The following is a 13244-nucleotide window of genomic DNA, read 5'->3' on the forward strand; positions in this document are numbered from 1 at the left end:
ATAGGGCTTTCCAATCTGTGACCTTTCAGAAGCAGATTGCCAGGCCTTTCTTCCTGGGTATCTCTGGGTGAGTTCGAACCCCCTACCTTTCAGCTAGCTGTCAAGCACTTAACCATTTTTTGCACCCGGGGACTCCTAAAGAGCCATTTGTGGAACGGTCTTAAGAGGAGCTCTATTGGTGTTGTTCCTGCCCTTCTCCTAGTTTACAAAAGAAAGTTATTATCACTGTGAAATATTCAAATAATATGCAGAGTATGATGATTATATGTTAAAAAAAAGAAAACCACCTATAGCGCCACCCCCAGGACTTCAGATACAAAGAGTTAAAGAAAAATTTACTAGAATTTCTGTGAGGGAGAACACTGTATTTCCTTAGAAAATAATTTGATAAGCTACTTAAGAATAGAGAATGAGATTCAAGGGTCGGCTTCAGGCATTGCAGGATACTTGCTGAATTTCTATAACTTGAGACAACTAAGGATAATTAAGTGGGAATGATATAAAAGTGAGGAATTAGGAGCCCCAGGGGCCCAGTGGTTAAGTGCTCACGTGCTAACTGAAAGGTTAGTGGTTCAAACCCACCAGGCCCTGTGAGGGAGAAAGAGGTAGCAGTTGGCTTCAGTAAAGATTACATCCTTGGAAACCAACCCTATGGGGCAGTTCTACTCCGTCCTATAGGGTCACTAGGAGTCGGAATTGACTTGAGGGCTATGGGTCTGGTTTTCTGGTTTTATTATCTGATCTCATAGAGCTGTGAACTACATAATGTAATTTTCCTTGTGAGCTTACCTTTTCTGCCCATCTTCAGGAAAATTTAAAGTCACACATTTTTAAAACACCACAGTGAAATTAAACAGTCATGTAATTCTGTAATCGGTTTTTTTTTCCCACTGAACGCCAAAGGCATATCTAAGTTATGGCAGGTATGGGGCCACTTGAGCCGGGGTCGGGGGGTGGGGGAGTGGTACTGAGCAGTTTCTATGAACCCGGTTCGGTTAGACATCCTTCCTCACACAGAACAGGCACAGAGGCCTAGTGGGTGGACAGAGGGGGCACCTGCCCTGGGCACAAGCCCAAAGGGGCACCAGATGAGGTATGGAATGACACGTTGAGGTGCCACAAATATGCAAGACGCCTGACTGAGGCAGCCAGACGAGAGGGTGAAAGGACTTTCTGCTGATGGATTGCAGCTATCACTGTCTATTCTCCTTGAAATTGGGAAGGTAGCACAATTTAGAGGTTGCCCCTGGGCGCTCATTATCCTTGATATGCCCGTCGGGGGCAATTTCAGTGCTTGACATAGCTATGCTGTTTTCCTCTGATACGCCTCTGTGTGTAGCAGACACTGTTTTAGTTAACAAAAACTTTGTTTTTAGTGCTAAAGAGTATTGTGGATATACCACGTTCTGTCACACGGGGTCCCTATAAGTCAAAAATCAGCTCCACCTCAATCTAACAACAATATCGTATATATACGTAACCCACTGCTGGGGAGTGCTCCGACCCCTAGAGACCCCACAGGGTTCCCAAGGCTGTAAATCTCTGCAGAAGCGGACTGTCACATCTTTCTCCTCTTGAGCCACTAGGGGTTTCAAACCACCCACCTTTCAGTTAACAGTGGAGAGCTTCAACCACTGCATCACCACACCTATGTATGTATATGTATATACATGTATAAATATGTATATATACATATACATGTGTGTACACACACACACACACACACACAGAGGAATCAGTTCTGATCCCCTCTCTGTTCTTTGACCTACTTTATATCCCTGTATTACAACAGTTGTATTTTAATTACTGTGACTTTTACATGAGGATTGTTTTATAAAATTTCAAAACCAAATTTCAATAGAGATATGATGACATTAGTATCCTTATGATGTGGTTTAGCCTTCCCTTCTAGAAATGAAAACTTGTAAGTTTTGTACTCTTTATTTTAGCTCTGCTCAGAAATGGTATCTAAGCCAGAAACAATCACTTTAGTTAGTTATTTATGAATTATGAATAAAGAGGAGAGCGTTGACCCAGGTACTTTGAAACTATCAAGTTCTGAACTAGTCATTACAATTTGTTAGGTAATGGAGAAATCTGGACAATTTTCACAAAACAATTATCTTGAAGTTATTAATAATATCAACATTAAGCCAGGTCAGAGTGAAAGTCACTTTATATTAAATTTCTATTTATGTCTTGTTTTCACGGAATTGTGTCCTAGCAGTTTTATTTCTAAAATATCTGTTAAGACATCTTACCCCTAAAAGTTTAAAATTATATTCTTGGGTATAACCCTTAATTTTGAGGCTATGCTTACTAACTAAATGATGTTTATACAACAACATAGGTATATGGAATTTATATCATTCTGTTTTGAGGGGCGAAACAGAAAACTATGTTTGTCAGAATATTTATTTGTTGTAGGAATTTAAGTATACGTATTTATAGCAGTACATGTTCAACGGTCCAGCACAGTGGCCTTTCTTTCAACCCAAAAGATCCAAAACCAAAGCTACTGCCAAACCCGATTCTGACTCATGGAGATCCCATGTGCTAGAGAGTAGGACTGCTCCACGGGGTGTTCTTTAGAGAGTAGGGCTGCGCCACGGGGTGCTCTGTGGAGAGTAGGGCTGCGCCACCGGGTGCTCTGTGGAGAGTAGGGCTGCGCCACCGGGTGCTCTGTGGAGAGTAGGGCTGCGCCACCGGGTGCTCTGTGGAGAGTAGGAGTGCTCCACAGGGTGTTCTTGTCTGTAATCTTAACGGAAGCAGATCGCCAGACCTTTCTTCCCTGATAGCACTGCATGGGTTCCAACTGCCAACCTTTAGTCAAGAACAACCCATTTGAGCCGCCTACAGACCTTCTGATCTTTCTCTCACTGTCTGTTCATCATTAACTTGATTCTGTAAACTCATTAGATTACAATTGCCTTTAATCCATTGAATAGCTAGGAAGCCCCAAGCTCCTATAGTCTGCCCTTCTCACTTCAGACCTGACAATCATGAATCTTGCTATGTTACCATTCCTAAGGAGTTTTTCTTCTGTCTCAATTTATTCAAATTTTATGTTTCCCAGTAAACTTGCAGCTTTCTATTTTCAGATCCAAACTTCTTGCTAAGTTTCTTCTTTTCTATTTTACAACATTTTGCCAATGTGAAGAGACTCAAATTTTCATGATACTTTCTAAGCAGTTTATTTAAAAAAAAAAAAAAAAAGATTATTTATTTATTTATTTATTTTTGTATATTTATCTTGTATCAAGTTACTCATTAAAGAGTTTGCTGGCTTGGTTTATTCGTTAACTCTCTTGGGTTTTCCAATGTAATCTACCATGTGGTAAATGATGGAACCATTTTCTCTCTTAAAATATGGGTAAGCTTTTTTTTTTCTTATTGCATTAGCTAGAGCTTGCAGGACAATTTTTAATCATGGACATAAGAAAGGCATTACTGTTTTTCTTCCTAAATGTAATGGAATGACATATAGTGTAAAAAAAAAAAAAAATGTTTGGTAAATAGGTATTATCTCACACGCCAACACCAAATCATTTGTAGGGCTGTTTGGAGAGATTTGTTGAACATGATTCTGAAGCTGTAACAGGGAACAGTGATAAGACAAATTCCTTATGGGTCAGTCATACTTCTGTGAGGATGGAGTGGTGGTAACTGGATTAATAATATCAAGAGATGTTATAGTATTTAGCACTACATGACCTGTAACTTCTATTTTGATTTCCTTTTTGTTCTAAGAGTTACCTAGAATAGTATAATTGATTTTCAGGCAGTTAGGTTGTTTTATTTTTTAAAAAACTCTCTTGTATTTTTTTATAGCTATTGTTTATTTTTATGGCTTTGTAGTTGAACAATATATTTTTAAGAGTTAAAAATTTTAGAAGTTATTGAAACTTTATTCTATTCCAGTTCATTTTTTAAAGGTTCTATGTTGTTGATATTGTGTGCCATCAAGTCGATTCCAACTCATAGTGACCCTATAGGACAGAGTGGAACTGCGCCATAAGGTTCCCGAGGCTGTAATCTTTACAGGAGCAGATTGCCACATCTTTCTTCTGAAGAGTGGCTGGTGGGTTTGAACCAGCCCAATTAGCAGCTGAAAGCTTAACCACTGTGCCACCAGGGCTCCTATTAAAAAGTCAATAGGTGTATTTTGAGACTTCGTTTCATGTACTTTGGACGTGTTATCAGGAGGGACCAGCTTCTGGAGAAGGACCTCATGCTTGGTAGAGGGTCAGCGAAAAAGAGGAAGACCCTCAATGGGATGGATTGACATGGTGGCTGCAACAATGGGCTCAAACATAGCAACAATTACAAGGATGACGCAGGATCAGGTAGTGTTTTTTTCTGTAGTACATAGGGTTGCTGTGAGTCAGAACTGACCTAATAGCACCTAAGAACAACAACAACATAGGTATATGTAAATTATATCATTGTGTTTTGAGGGGAAAAAAATTTTATATGCCTTATAAACCAAGCATATAAATTATTATTTAAATGTCTTTATAGCCATACTTATTTATTGTTCAATTGGTTATTAAATTACCTCAGAGGAGCATGCTAACATATATTACTGTAATTGTGATTTTGTCAAATTCTTCTTTCTTTTCCAATGTTCTTTGCTTTGTATATTTTGGTGCATTGTTTTTGTGTAGTATAGATATTGATATCTGTTATTTCTTTTAATAGATTATGTCAACAAAAACATTCCTTCTAGATCAGTTGAAAGTTCTTTTTTAACTAGGTTTTGCCTGATATGTATTTTCTATGCCTTTCTTTTTAATTTTTCTATGTAATTTAGTATTAGTTCCTCACTTACAAATATAAAAGACGAGGTACAAAATTGAAAAGCTGAGACTTATATGATTGACGTCATCACCAAAAATAGTTGCCATCCACAGTTGGATCATTTTTGAACTTATCATTCCAGTCACAAAACTTGCTAAAAAATGTAATTGAATTGCACCCATAATCTCACTGGCTGCAAGAAAGGGGAGTAAACAGAAAATAGTTAATAGAATGTTGTTATAAGCTGGAATTGACTCGACGATTTTACAACGGGTTTGGTTTTGGTTTGGTGCTTAATATTTAGTGACACTCTGGATCAGCTTCTTGTCATTGTCTTTAAAAATACCTCATTGGGATTCTGGGAAGATAGTGGTGTAAACAGATCATCGTTTGACCCTCCCCACAAATACAACAAGAAACACAACAAGAAAATGGTACTTGGCCTTCAGAGAATCCTGATCAGGGAGCAGAGGACAGCAGTGGAGGACTGCAGATGAGCAAGAGTCAACAAGTCAATGAAGAGTCACATATGGTAGGGAAATTGCTTCTCCCACCATCCCTGCCCCTTCCTGAGCCACACAGGCCCCATGCTGCTGTGAAATGGGGAAGCGACCCCTTACTGGAGCCTGCTTTCCTGGCCACCACACCCTCTGCCTGTGCAAAGAGACAAGACTCCAAGTTTCTGCTCTAAAATCAACAATGCAGACTTCCCTGCGAGCCCATCCTGAGGGTGCCAGCCCCTAGGCCATCCAGTAACTGTCGGCTGCCCGACTGCTGCAAATTCATGCAGAAGAACCCCAGCAGTGTAACTTGCTCCCAAAACCAGCACACTGCCTGGATGTGCACCTGTAGCAAAACCCCCGAAAATAACAGGACAAATCTCCATTGGGGCAGTTTGCGTCTATCTGGCCTCCTTCTGGTTGGCACTGAGAACTGATGACTGAAACTGCTGTGAGGTAGGAAGCAGGTGTCTTGAGTGGAGCCTGCTCCCATAGCCAACTGTTTTAGGCTGGGTTCTGTAGAGAAGCAAAACCAGTAAAGTGTATAAATACATACAGAGAAATTTATAACAAAGAAATGGCCCATGTGGTTGCAGAGGCTGGAATATCCCTAAGCCACGAGCCAGGCTGAAAGCTTCTTCTGATTCATGTAGCTGCAGAGGTTGGTGAACCCAAGATCAGCAACTCAGTAAAAACACCAGATACTGGGGAAAACTTAGAAAGTTAACACCCAACAAAAAATTACAAGACACACAAAAACAAGAGAAATGATGGTCCATCCAAATGAACAAGATGAAGGGAGTGAAATCACATCTATGGAAGCCCAAATAATGAACAAAATGGAAGAATATAACTCAACAATGTTAAACATACTCAAAGAACTAGGGGAAAACATAGACAAACATCTAAAAGAAATAAGAAAAACAATGTATGAACAAAACGAGGATAAAAAAGGGAGATAAACACTCTAGAAAGAAACAAAACAGAAATATTGAAACTGAAAGAGACAATAACTGAAATGAGAAACACAATGGAAGGATTTAACAGCAGATTTGATTAGTCAGAAGAAACAATGAGTGAATTAGATGATAAAATAGTCAAGATTATGTAGGCTGAAAAGCAAAAAGAACAGCTAGAGACTGCTGAGCACAGTTTAATGGAATTATGGAACAACCTCAAGAGACCTAACATATGCATCATGGGAATTCCTTAAGAAGATGAGAGAGAGAAAAGGACAGAAAGAATATTTGAAGAAATAATGACAGAAAATTTCCTGAATCTAATGAAGAATACAAATCTACAAATCCAAGAATCTCAAAGAAATCCAAACAAGATAAACTCAAAGAGATCTACATCAAGACACATCATAATAAGGCTCTCAAAAAGTAAAGATAGAGAATGCTGAAAGCAGCAAGAAAGAAGCAAGAATAGTCACATATAAAGAACCCACAGTAAGATTTGATGCCGATTTCTCATCAGAAACATTGAAGGCTGAAGGCAATGGAATGATATATTTAAAATGCTGATGGGGAAAAAAAGAACTGTCAACCAGGAATACTATATCCAGCAAAACTGTCTTTTAAGAACGAGGGTAAAGTTAAAACATTCCCAGACAAACACAAGGTGAGAGAGTTCATATCCACCAGACTGGCTATATGAAAAATACCAATGACAGTCCTTCAGAAGAAAGAGAAAAGACACTACAAAATAGTTCAAAGCCATATATAAAAAGAAAGATTTCCAGTAAAAGTAATTGCGTGAACAAGTGTAAGGAATATTAATAACGTATCCACGCTTGATAATTCTAATTGATTTGGCTTTCATGCAGTTTAATGAAAAATGTATAAAAAACAAAGATAAAATTATGTTATAGGGAACATGAAATATAAAGATATAATTGATGATAAGAACAAAATGGGGGGAAGGTACAGAATTTCTGGTGTGTTACTGAAGTTAAAATTGGCATGAACTTACCCTAGGATGTTATAAATGCAAGATGCCAAATATAATATAATATTAATTGTAATTACTAAGAAAATAGGATGCAGGGCCAAGATGGTGGAGTAGTCAGATGCTTCCGGTGAACCCTCTTAAAGACCCGAAAAAACAAGTGAAACAATTATATTTATGACAAGCTAGGAGCTCTGAACTTCAAAGGCAAACTTAGAAAATGGACTGAGTGGCAGGGGGAGGGAGAGGCAGTTCAGAAGCAGAGAGGAGTTGCCGGACTTGAATTGCTGGGATCCCTCAGGCACTTTACCCGGGAGTGACTGCAGTGGGCTGGTGGTTGCATTTGGCCACAGTTTCCCCAGGGAGAAACAGTCAGCCACACAGCCTACTCACACCTCTGGAACCAAAGGAGAACGGTACTCTCAGAAAAGCTAAATACTTGCGTATATTTTACCACGCCACCAGCCCCCAAGCTGGCTTCTGTGGCTGTTGATTTCCCTGGGCCTGAGATAGGTCCTGCTGAGTGCTCTGAGCCATTCTCCTGGAATTGGAGAAGGAATAAATTCATAATTGGGGGAACAGATAATCTGCCAGCTCAACTAAACTGGGGAGTTCAGGACAGAAGTGGCTTCTGTCCAGGCATAAAAGGTCCATGGACTTTGAATATCTTTCCCCCCTGCATGGATGTGTGTGGGCCTGTTTCAGGAGAATAGGCCCTTGTTGGCAGGCTGCAACTGTTTCAGCTGTGTGGTGTAGAGGTGGATGTTTGATGTTTGACACCACTTTGCCTATTAAACAGGGTCCTTACCTACCCACATCAGAGGCCTAAGGACTGGTGGCTCCACTCAGGTCACCCAGCCACCCACAACAGGGGTCCAAGGATAACTGGTTCCTCCCAGTCCTTACAACCAAAAGCATTGGCTGCTCAGGGTCCTTCTGCAGAATCCACCCACTTGTGCACTCTAGGGAACAGGGATGTGCTTTCCTCACAGACACTCGGGGGATGGTTGTCAGCCCCCTGCCTTGTTCAGAGCATGGCCCCCTGCTGTAACCAGATACTGGTACCTACACCAATCACCCCTGCCCCTCTAAGACTGTAAGACAGAGCCTGTACCTCACACTTGATGACCAACTACCCGGACACCTAAGCTGAATCCATACAAGAAAAGTGAATGGACTCCTAGGCTCATATACCTGATAACAGCTCTAGCCACCTGGTGACAGGACATTAGAGCTTTAAAGGTGAAAATAATCAAGCTAGCTCACTCAAGCAACCTATCTGGGCATATCAAAACAAAACAAAGGCTAGGATACAGTAAACAAACATAAAATAAACTAACATAATAACTTATAGATGGCTCAGAAACAACAGTCAATATCAAATCACATAAAGAAGCAGACCATGATCACTTCAACAAGCTCTCAAAACAAAGAATCAAGGGATCTTCTGGATGAAGGTGCATACCTGGAATTACTGGATGCAGAATACAGAAGATTAATATACAGAGCTCTTTAAGACATCAGGAACAAGATCGGGATGGAGATCAGGCAATATGCAAAACAAGTCAACAAACACACAGATAAAACAGTTGAAATTAAAAAGCTTATTCAAGAACATAGTGAAAAATTTAATAAGCTATAAGAATCCATAGAGAAATAGCAATCAGAAATTCAGAAGATTAACAATAAGATTACAGAATTAGACAACTCAATAGGAAGTCAGAGGAGCAGAACTGAACAAGTGAAAGGCAGAACTGGTGAGACTGAAGATAAAAGCACTTGGCACCAATATATTTGAACAAAAATCAGATACAAGAATTTTTTAAAAATAAAGAAACCCTAAGAATCATGTGGGACTCCATCAAGAGAAATAACCTACAAGTGATTGGACTACCAGAATAGGGAGGGATAACAGAAAATACAGAGAGAATTGTTGAAGACTTGTTGGCAGAAAACTTCCCTGATATTATGAAGATATCTATCCAAGATGCTCGCCAAACTCCATATAAGGTAGATCTTTAAAAAAATGTCACCAAGACATATTTTAATCAAACTTGCCAAAACCAAAGATAAAGAGAGAATTTTAAGAGCAGCCAGGGATAAACAAAAAGTCACCTACAAAGGAGAGCCAATAAGAATAAGCTCAGACCACTTGGAAGAAACCATGCAGGCAAGAAGGCAATGGGATGACATATAAAGCATTGAAGGAAAAAAAATTGCCAGCCAAGAATCATATATCCAGCAAAACTGTCTCTTCAGATAAACAGAATTTTAGGGAATTCTTAAAAACCAAACCAAAACTACAAGAAATACTGAAGGGAGTTCTCTGGTTAGAAAATCAATAATATCAGATATCAACCCAAGTCTAGAACACTGGACAGAGCAATAAGATGTCAACCCAGATAGGGAAATCCCCAAAATAAATCAAGATTAAAAAATGCTCAAAACAGGGAACCAGGGATGTCATTATGTAAAAGAAGACAACATTAAAACAATAAAGAGGGACTAAGAAATGAATGTAGTCATAGATCTTTCATATGGCGAAGAAGACAAGGTGATATAAAGAAATAAAAGTTAGGTTTCAACTTAGAAAGATAGGGGTAAATATTAAGGTAACCACAAAGGAGACTAATGATCCTACTCATCAAAATAAAATAAAATACAAGAAAAAAATAGAGAGTTAGCAGAAACAAGATCAACAACAACAAATACGAGGTAAAGGCAATATATAAACTACTCAGCACAAAAAATTAAGTGGGAAAAAGGAACTGTCAACAACACACAAAAAACAACATCAAAGTGACAGCACTAAACTCACACTTATTTGTAATTACACTGAATGTAAATGGACTAAATGCACCAATAAAGAGACAGAGAGTGGCAGAATGGATAAAAAAACGTGATCCGTCTATATGGCGCCTACAAGAGACACACCTTAGACTCAGAGACACAAACAAACTAAAACTCAAAGGATGAAAAAAATATATCAAGCAAACAACAAGCAAAAAAGAGCAGGAGTGGCAATATTAATTTCTGACAAAACAGAGTTTAAAGTTAAATCCGCCACAAAGGATAAGGAAGGACACTATATAATGATTAAAGGGACAATATACCAGAAGGATATAGCCAAATTAAATATTTATGCACCCAATGACAGGGCTGCAAGACACATAAAACAAACTCTAACAGCTTCGAAAAATGAGATAGACAGCTCCACAATTACAGTAGGAGGCTTCAACACACCACTTTCGGTGAAGGATAGGACATCCAGAAAGAAGCTCAATAAAGACACGGAAGGCCTAATGCCACAATCAACCAACTTGACCTCATAGACTTATACAGAACACTCTACCCCAACAGCAGCCAACTATACTTGCTTTCTAGTGCACATGGAACCTTCTCTATTCTCTAGAATAGACCACATATTAGGTCATAAAGCAAGCCTTAGCAGAATCCAAAATGTGGAAATATTACACAGCATCTTCTCTGACCATAAGGCCACAAAAGTGGAAATCAATAACAGGAAAAGCAGGGAAAAGAAATCAAACACTTGGAAACCGAACAATACCCTGCTCAAAAACAATTATGAAAATATTTTGACTTCATGCATGTCCTAAAAGAGTCTCGGGAATCCCTGTCTCCCAGAGATTCAGAGAACTCACAGTGAGAATTATTGTTCTAGGAGGAAGATAGGGTTTTGATTAGGGAGGGCATGTGACGTGCTTCTGGAGGTGCTGGTAACACTGTATCTCTTGTCCTGAGTGATAATTTCACAGCTGTATACTTTCTAATCATTCATTAAAGTGTACATGTATCATTTATTTAATACACACACACATACACACTCAGGTGCACACACAATAAAGGAAAAAAAGCTATCTGAAAGCACTCAACGAAAGAGCCCATTGACATCTTGCCAATCCCTCATCTCATAGGTACTACTCTCAGGCCCTGTAGCTGCCCGTATAACTCAGACCTCCTCTTGTGACAATGATGGCTTTCTGTGTTGACTGTGGGCAGCTAGTCTCACTGCAAGAGAAAGAGAAGCCACCTCCTGTCACTACTGGGGGATGCACTTATTTTGTACACTCATCTTTCACACACAGAAAAACATTTCCCATCTTTGTTGTCAAGCCTTCCGGTTCAGCTTAGGCTAATGGAATGCTGCTGCCATACCCATCCTCGTGAGAATTCACAACCCAGACCACAAGCAAAACCACAAATAATATCAAACAAGGTTATGTGTGAGAGTGCATTGTAAAAGGTAAATCACTATATTATTGCTCATTATATTTCTACAAGTTTAAATTATGGTGAGGTGTCATTAAATCTACATCTACTTTTGGAAAATACAGGATTCTGATTTTTAAAAAGTAAGAAAAAAATAGGTCCTTACCTAAGGAATAGTTCACTGTCTCCTGCATGTTTGTATTTATGTCCAAAATAATAGAAAATAACATTAAAGATATAATAGAAGTCATCAGACTTTCCCCATTAATTAAATTGGCAAGCGATCTGGAAAGACCTATGGGAGAGAAGTTTTTTTTTTTTTTTTTTAAGTGAGAAAAAAATCAATATTAAAGAATAAAATCTGCTCAGCAAGTGAAGGGATCTTCTTACTTACGGATGATTTCTGTCACATACTTAAAAACACTAGTCAAGTCTGAAAACTCCTTTCAAGGACATTGAATTACACATCAACTCCAGGTGAAGTCTAAGCCATCGTAACTAAGGGCCAAGTCACCAGTGGTCAGTTATGGTTTATTTAACTGAGATAATCAACTAGAGCTCTCAGTCCTTGTTTCAAAGCAGAGATGAAAGCATAAAAGTCATTATTATTATTATTATTTTAATTCAATGATTTGGTCTATATAAATTCACACATAATAAGTCAGGTATATTTAATGCAAGACAGAAATCAATGACTGAGGGATAAAATAAATTCACAGACCAAGGCTTTGTACACTGCAGCTAAACAATTTATTAATTGTCCAGACAATGTAGCTGTAATCTAGCTACTAGAAATCCATCTCTGTGGATGGAGAGCACACTGATATTACCTACTTTCATCTTCTAAATTTAAACCGTAAAACCAAACCTGTTGCTGTTAAGTTGATCCCGACTCATAATGACCCCATAAACAAAAAAACAAACAAACAAAAAAAAAACCCACTGCCGTTGGTTCACTCGATTCCGACTCATAGCTACCCTATAGAACAGTAGAACAGGTAGAATTGCCCATAGAGTTTCCAAGGCTATAATCTTTACAGAAGCAGACTGCTACATCTTTCTCCCAGGAAGTGGCTGGTGCTTCAAACTGCTGACCTTTTGGTTAGCAGCCAAGTGCTTTAACTAGGACTCCAGTGACCCTACAAAAAACCAAAACCAAACTGGTTGAGTGCTTGACCACTGCACCACCAGGGTTTCTATTCTAAATTTAGTTATCTGTAACTAAATTTTTCCTGTCATTAAATGTAGTGGCAAAATGGTAACTTTCAATATTTCTAGTAATTTTCTAAAAGTCCTGTTTTTGACACAACTGCTCTATAACCATGATCACAACCTAACTATAGTAAGTGTGCTGAGGAAAAGCCAAGGCAGTTTCTGTGGTAGATCAGTTGCCTTGATGGCCCAATTCTTCACTTCTCCCTGTATCCATGTCCCTGGCTGTAAGACTTTGCAGCTTCTCTCAAAGGTCTTTTGAGTAGTCAAGGGGCTGGCATTGATGGAGTTAAATAAGGCAGGGATATATGGTAAAACAGATTGTGGGGAGGAGGATAACAATCCAGGGTTGGGTGATGGGTGCTGGCACTTCCTTCTTCTACAGTCTCACTTCTCACTCTTAGCCTCCTTGTCTTGGGACTGTTTCCCTTTATTCATATATATTTATACTTGATGTCTCTCCCTTACTCTGTTTCTATTTGCCTCAGGAATCTCTTTTCCCTTTAACTGGCCATAAAATGAAACTGAAAAGAATGCGTGCATGTATGAGAG

At 38.9% G+C, this 13244-nt stretch overlaps 2 protein-coding genes across 2 annotated transcripts in view; one reads left to right on the top strand and one right to left on the bottom strand.

Annotated features, from left to right (window-relative positions):
• The window catches only part of SLC9C1 (solute carrier family 9 member C1), a 124607-nt gene that overhangs the window by 93867 nt on the left and 17496 nt on the right, over window positions 1-13244 (bottom strand). Inside the window, exons 5-6 of the mRNA XM_049852884.1 lie at window positions 11647-11775; window positions 4832-4993 (exon numbers count right to left, since the gene is read on the bottom strand). Coding sequence (XP_049708841.1) covers window positions 4832-4993; window positions 11647-11775 — 291 coding nt within the window. The remainder of the gene's footprint in view (window positions 1-4831; window positions 4994-11646; window positions 11776-13244) is intronic.
• Window positions 1-13244, top strand: part of LOC126071864 (OX-2 membrane glycoprotein-like) — a 317661-nt gene that overhangs the window by 79372 nt on the left and 225045 nt on the right. The gene's annotated exons all lie outside the window — the stretch shown is intronic.

The sequence above is a fragment of the Elephas maximus genome, chromosome 1, assembly GCF_024166365.1.
Source record: "Elephas maximus indicus isolate mEleMax1 chromosome 1, mEleMax1 primary haplotype, whole genome shotgun sequence".
Classification (NCBI taxonomy): domain Eukaryota; kingdom Metazoa; phylum Chordata; class Mammalia; order Proboscidea; family Elephantidae; genus Elephas; species Elephas maximus.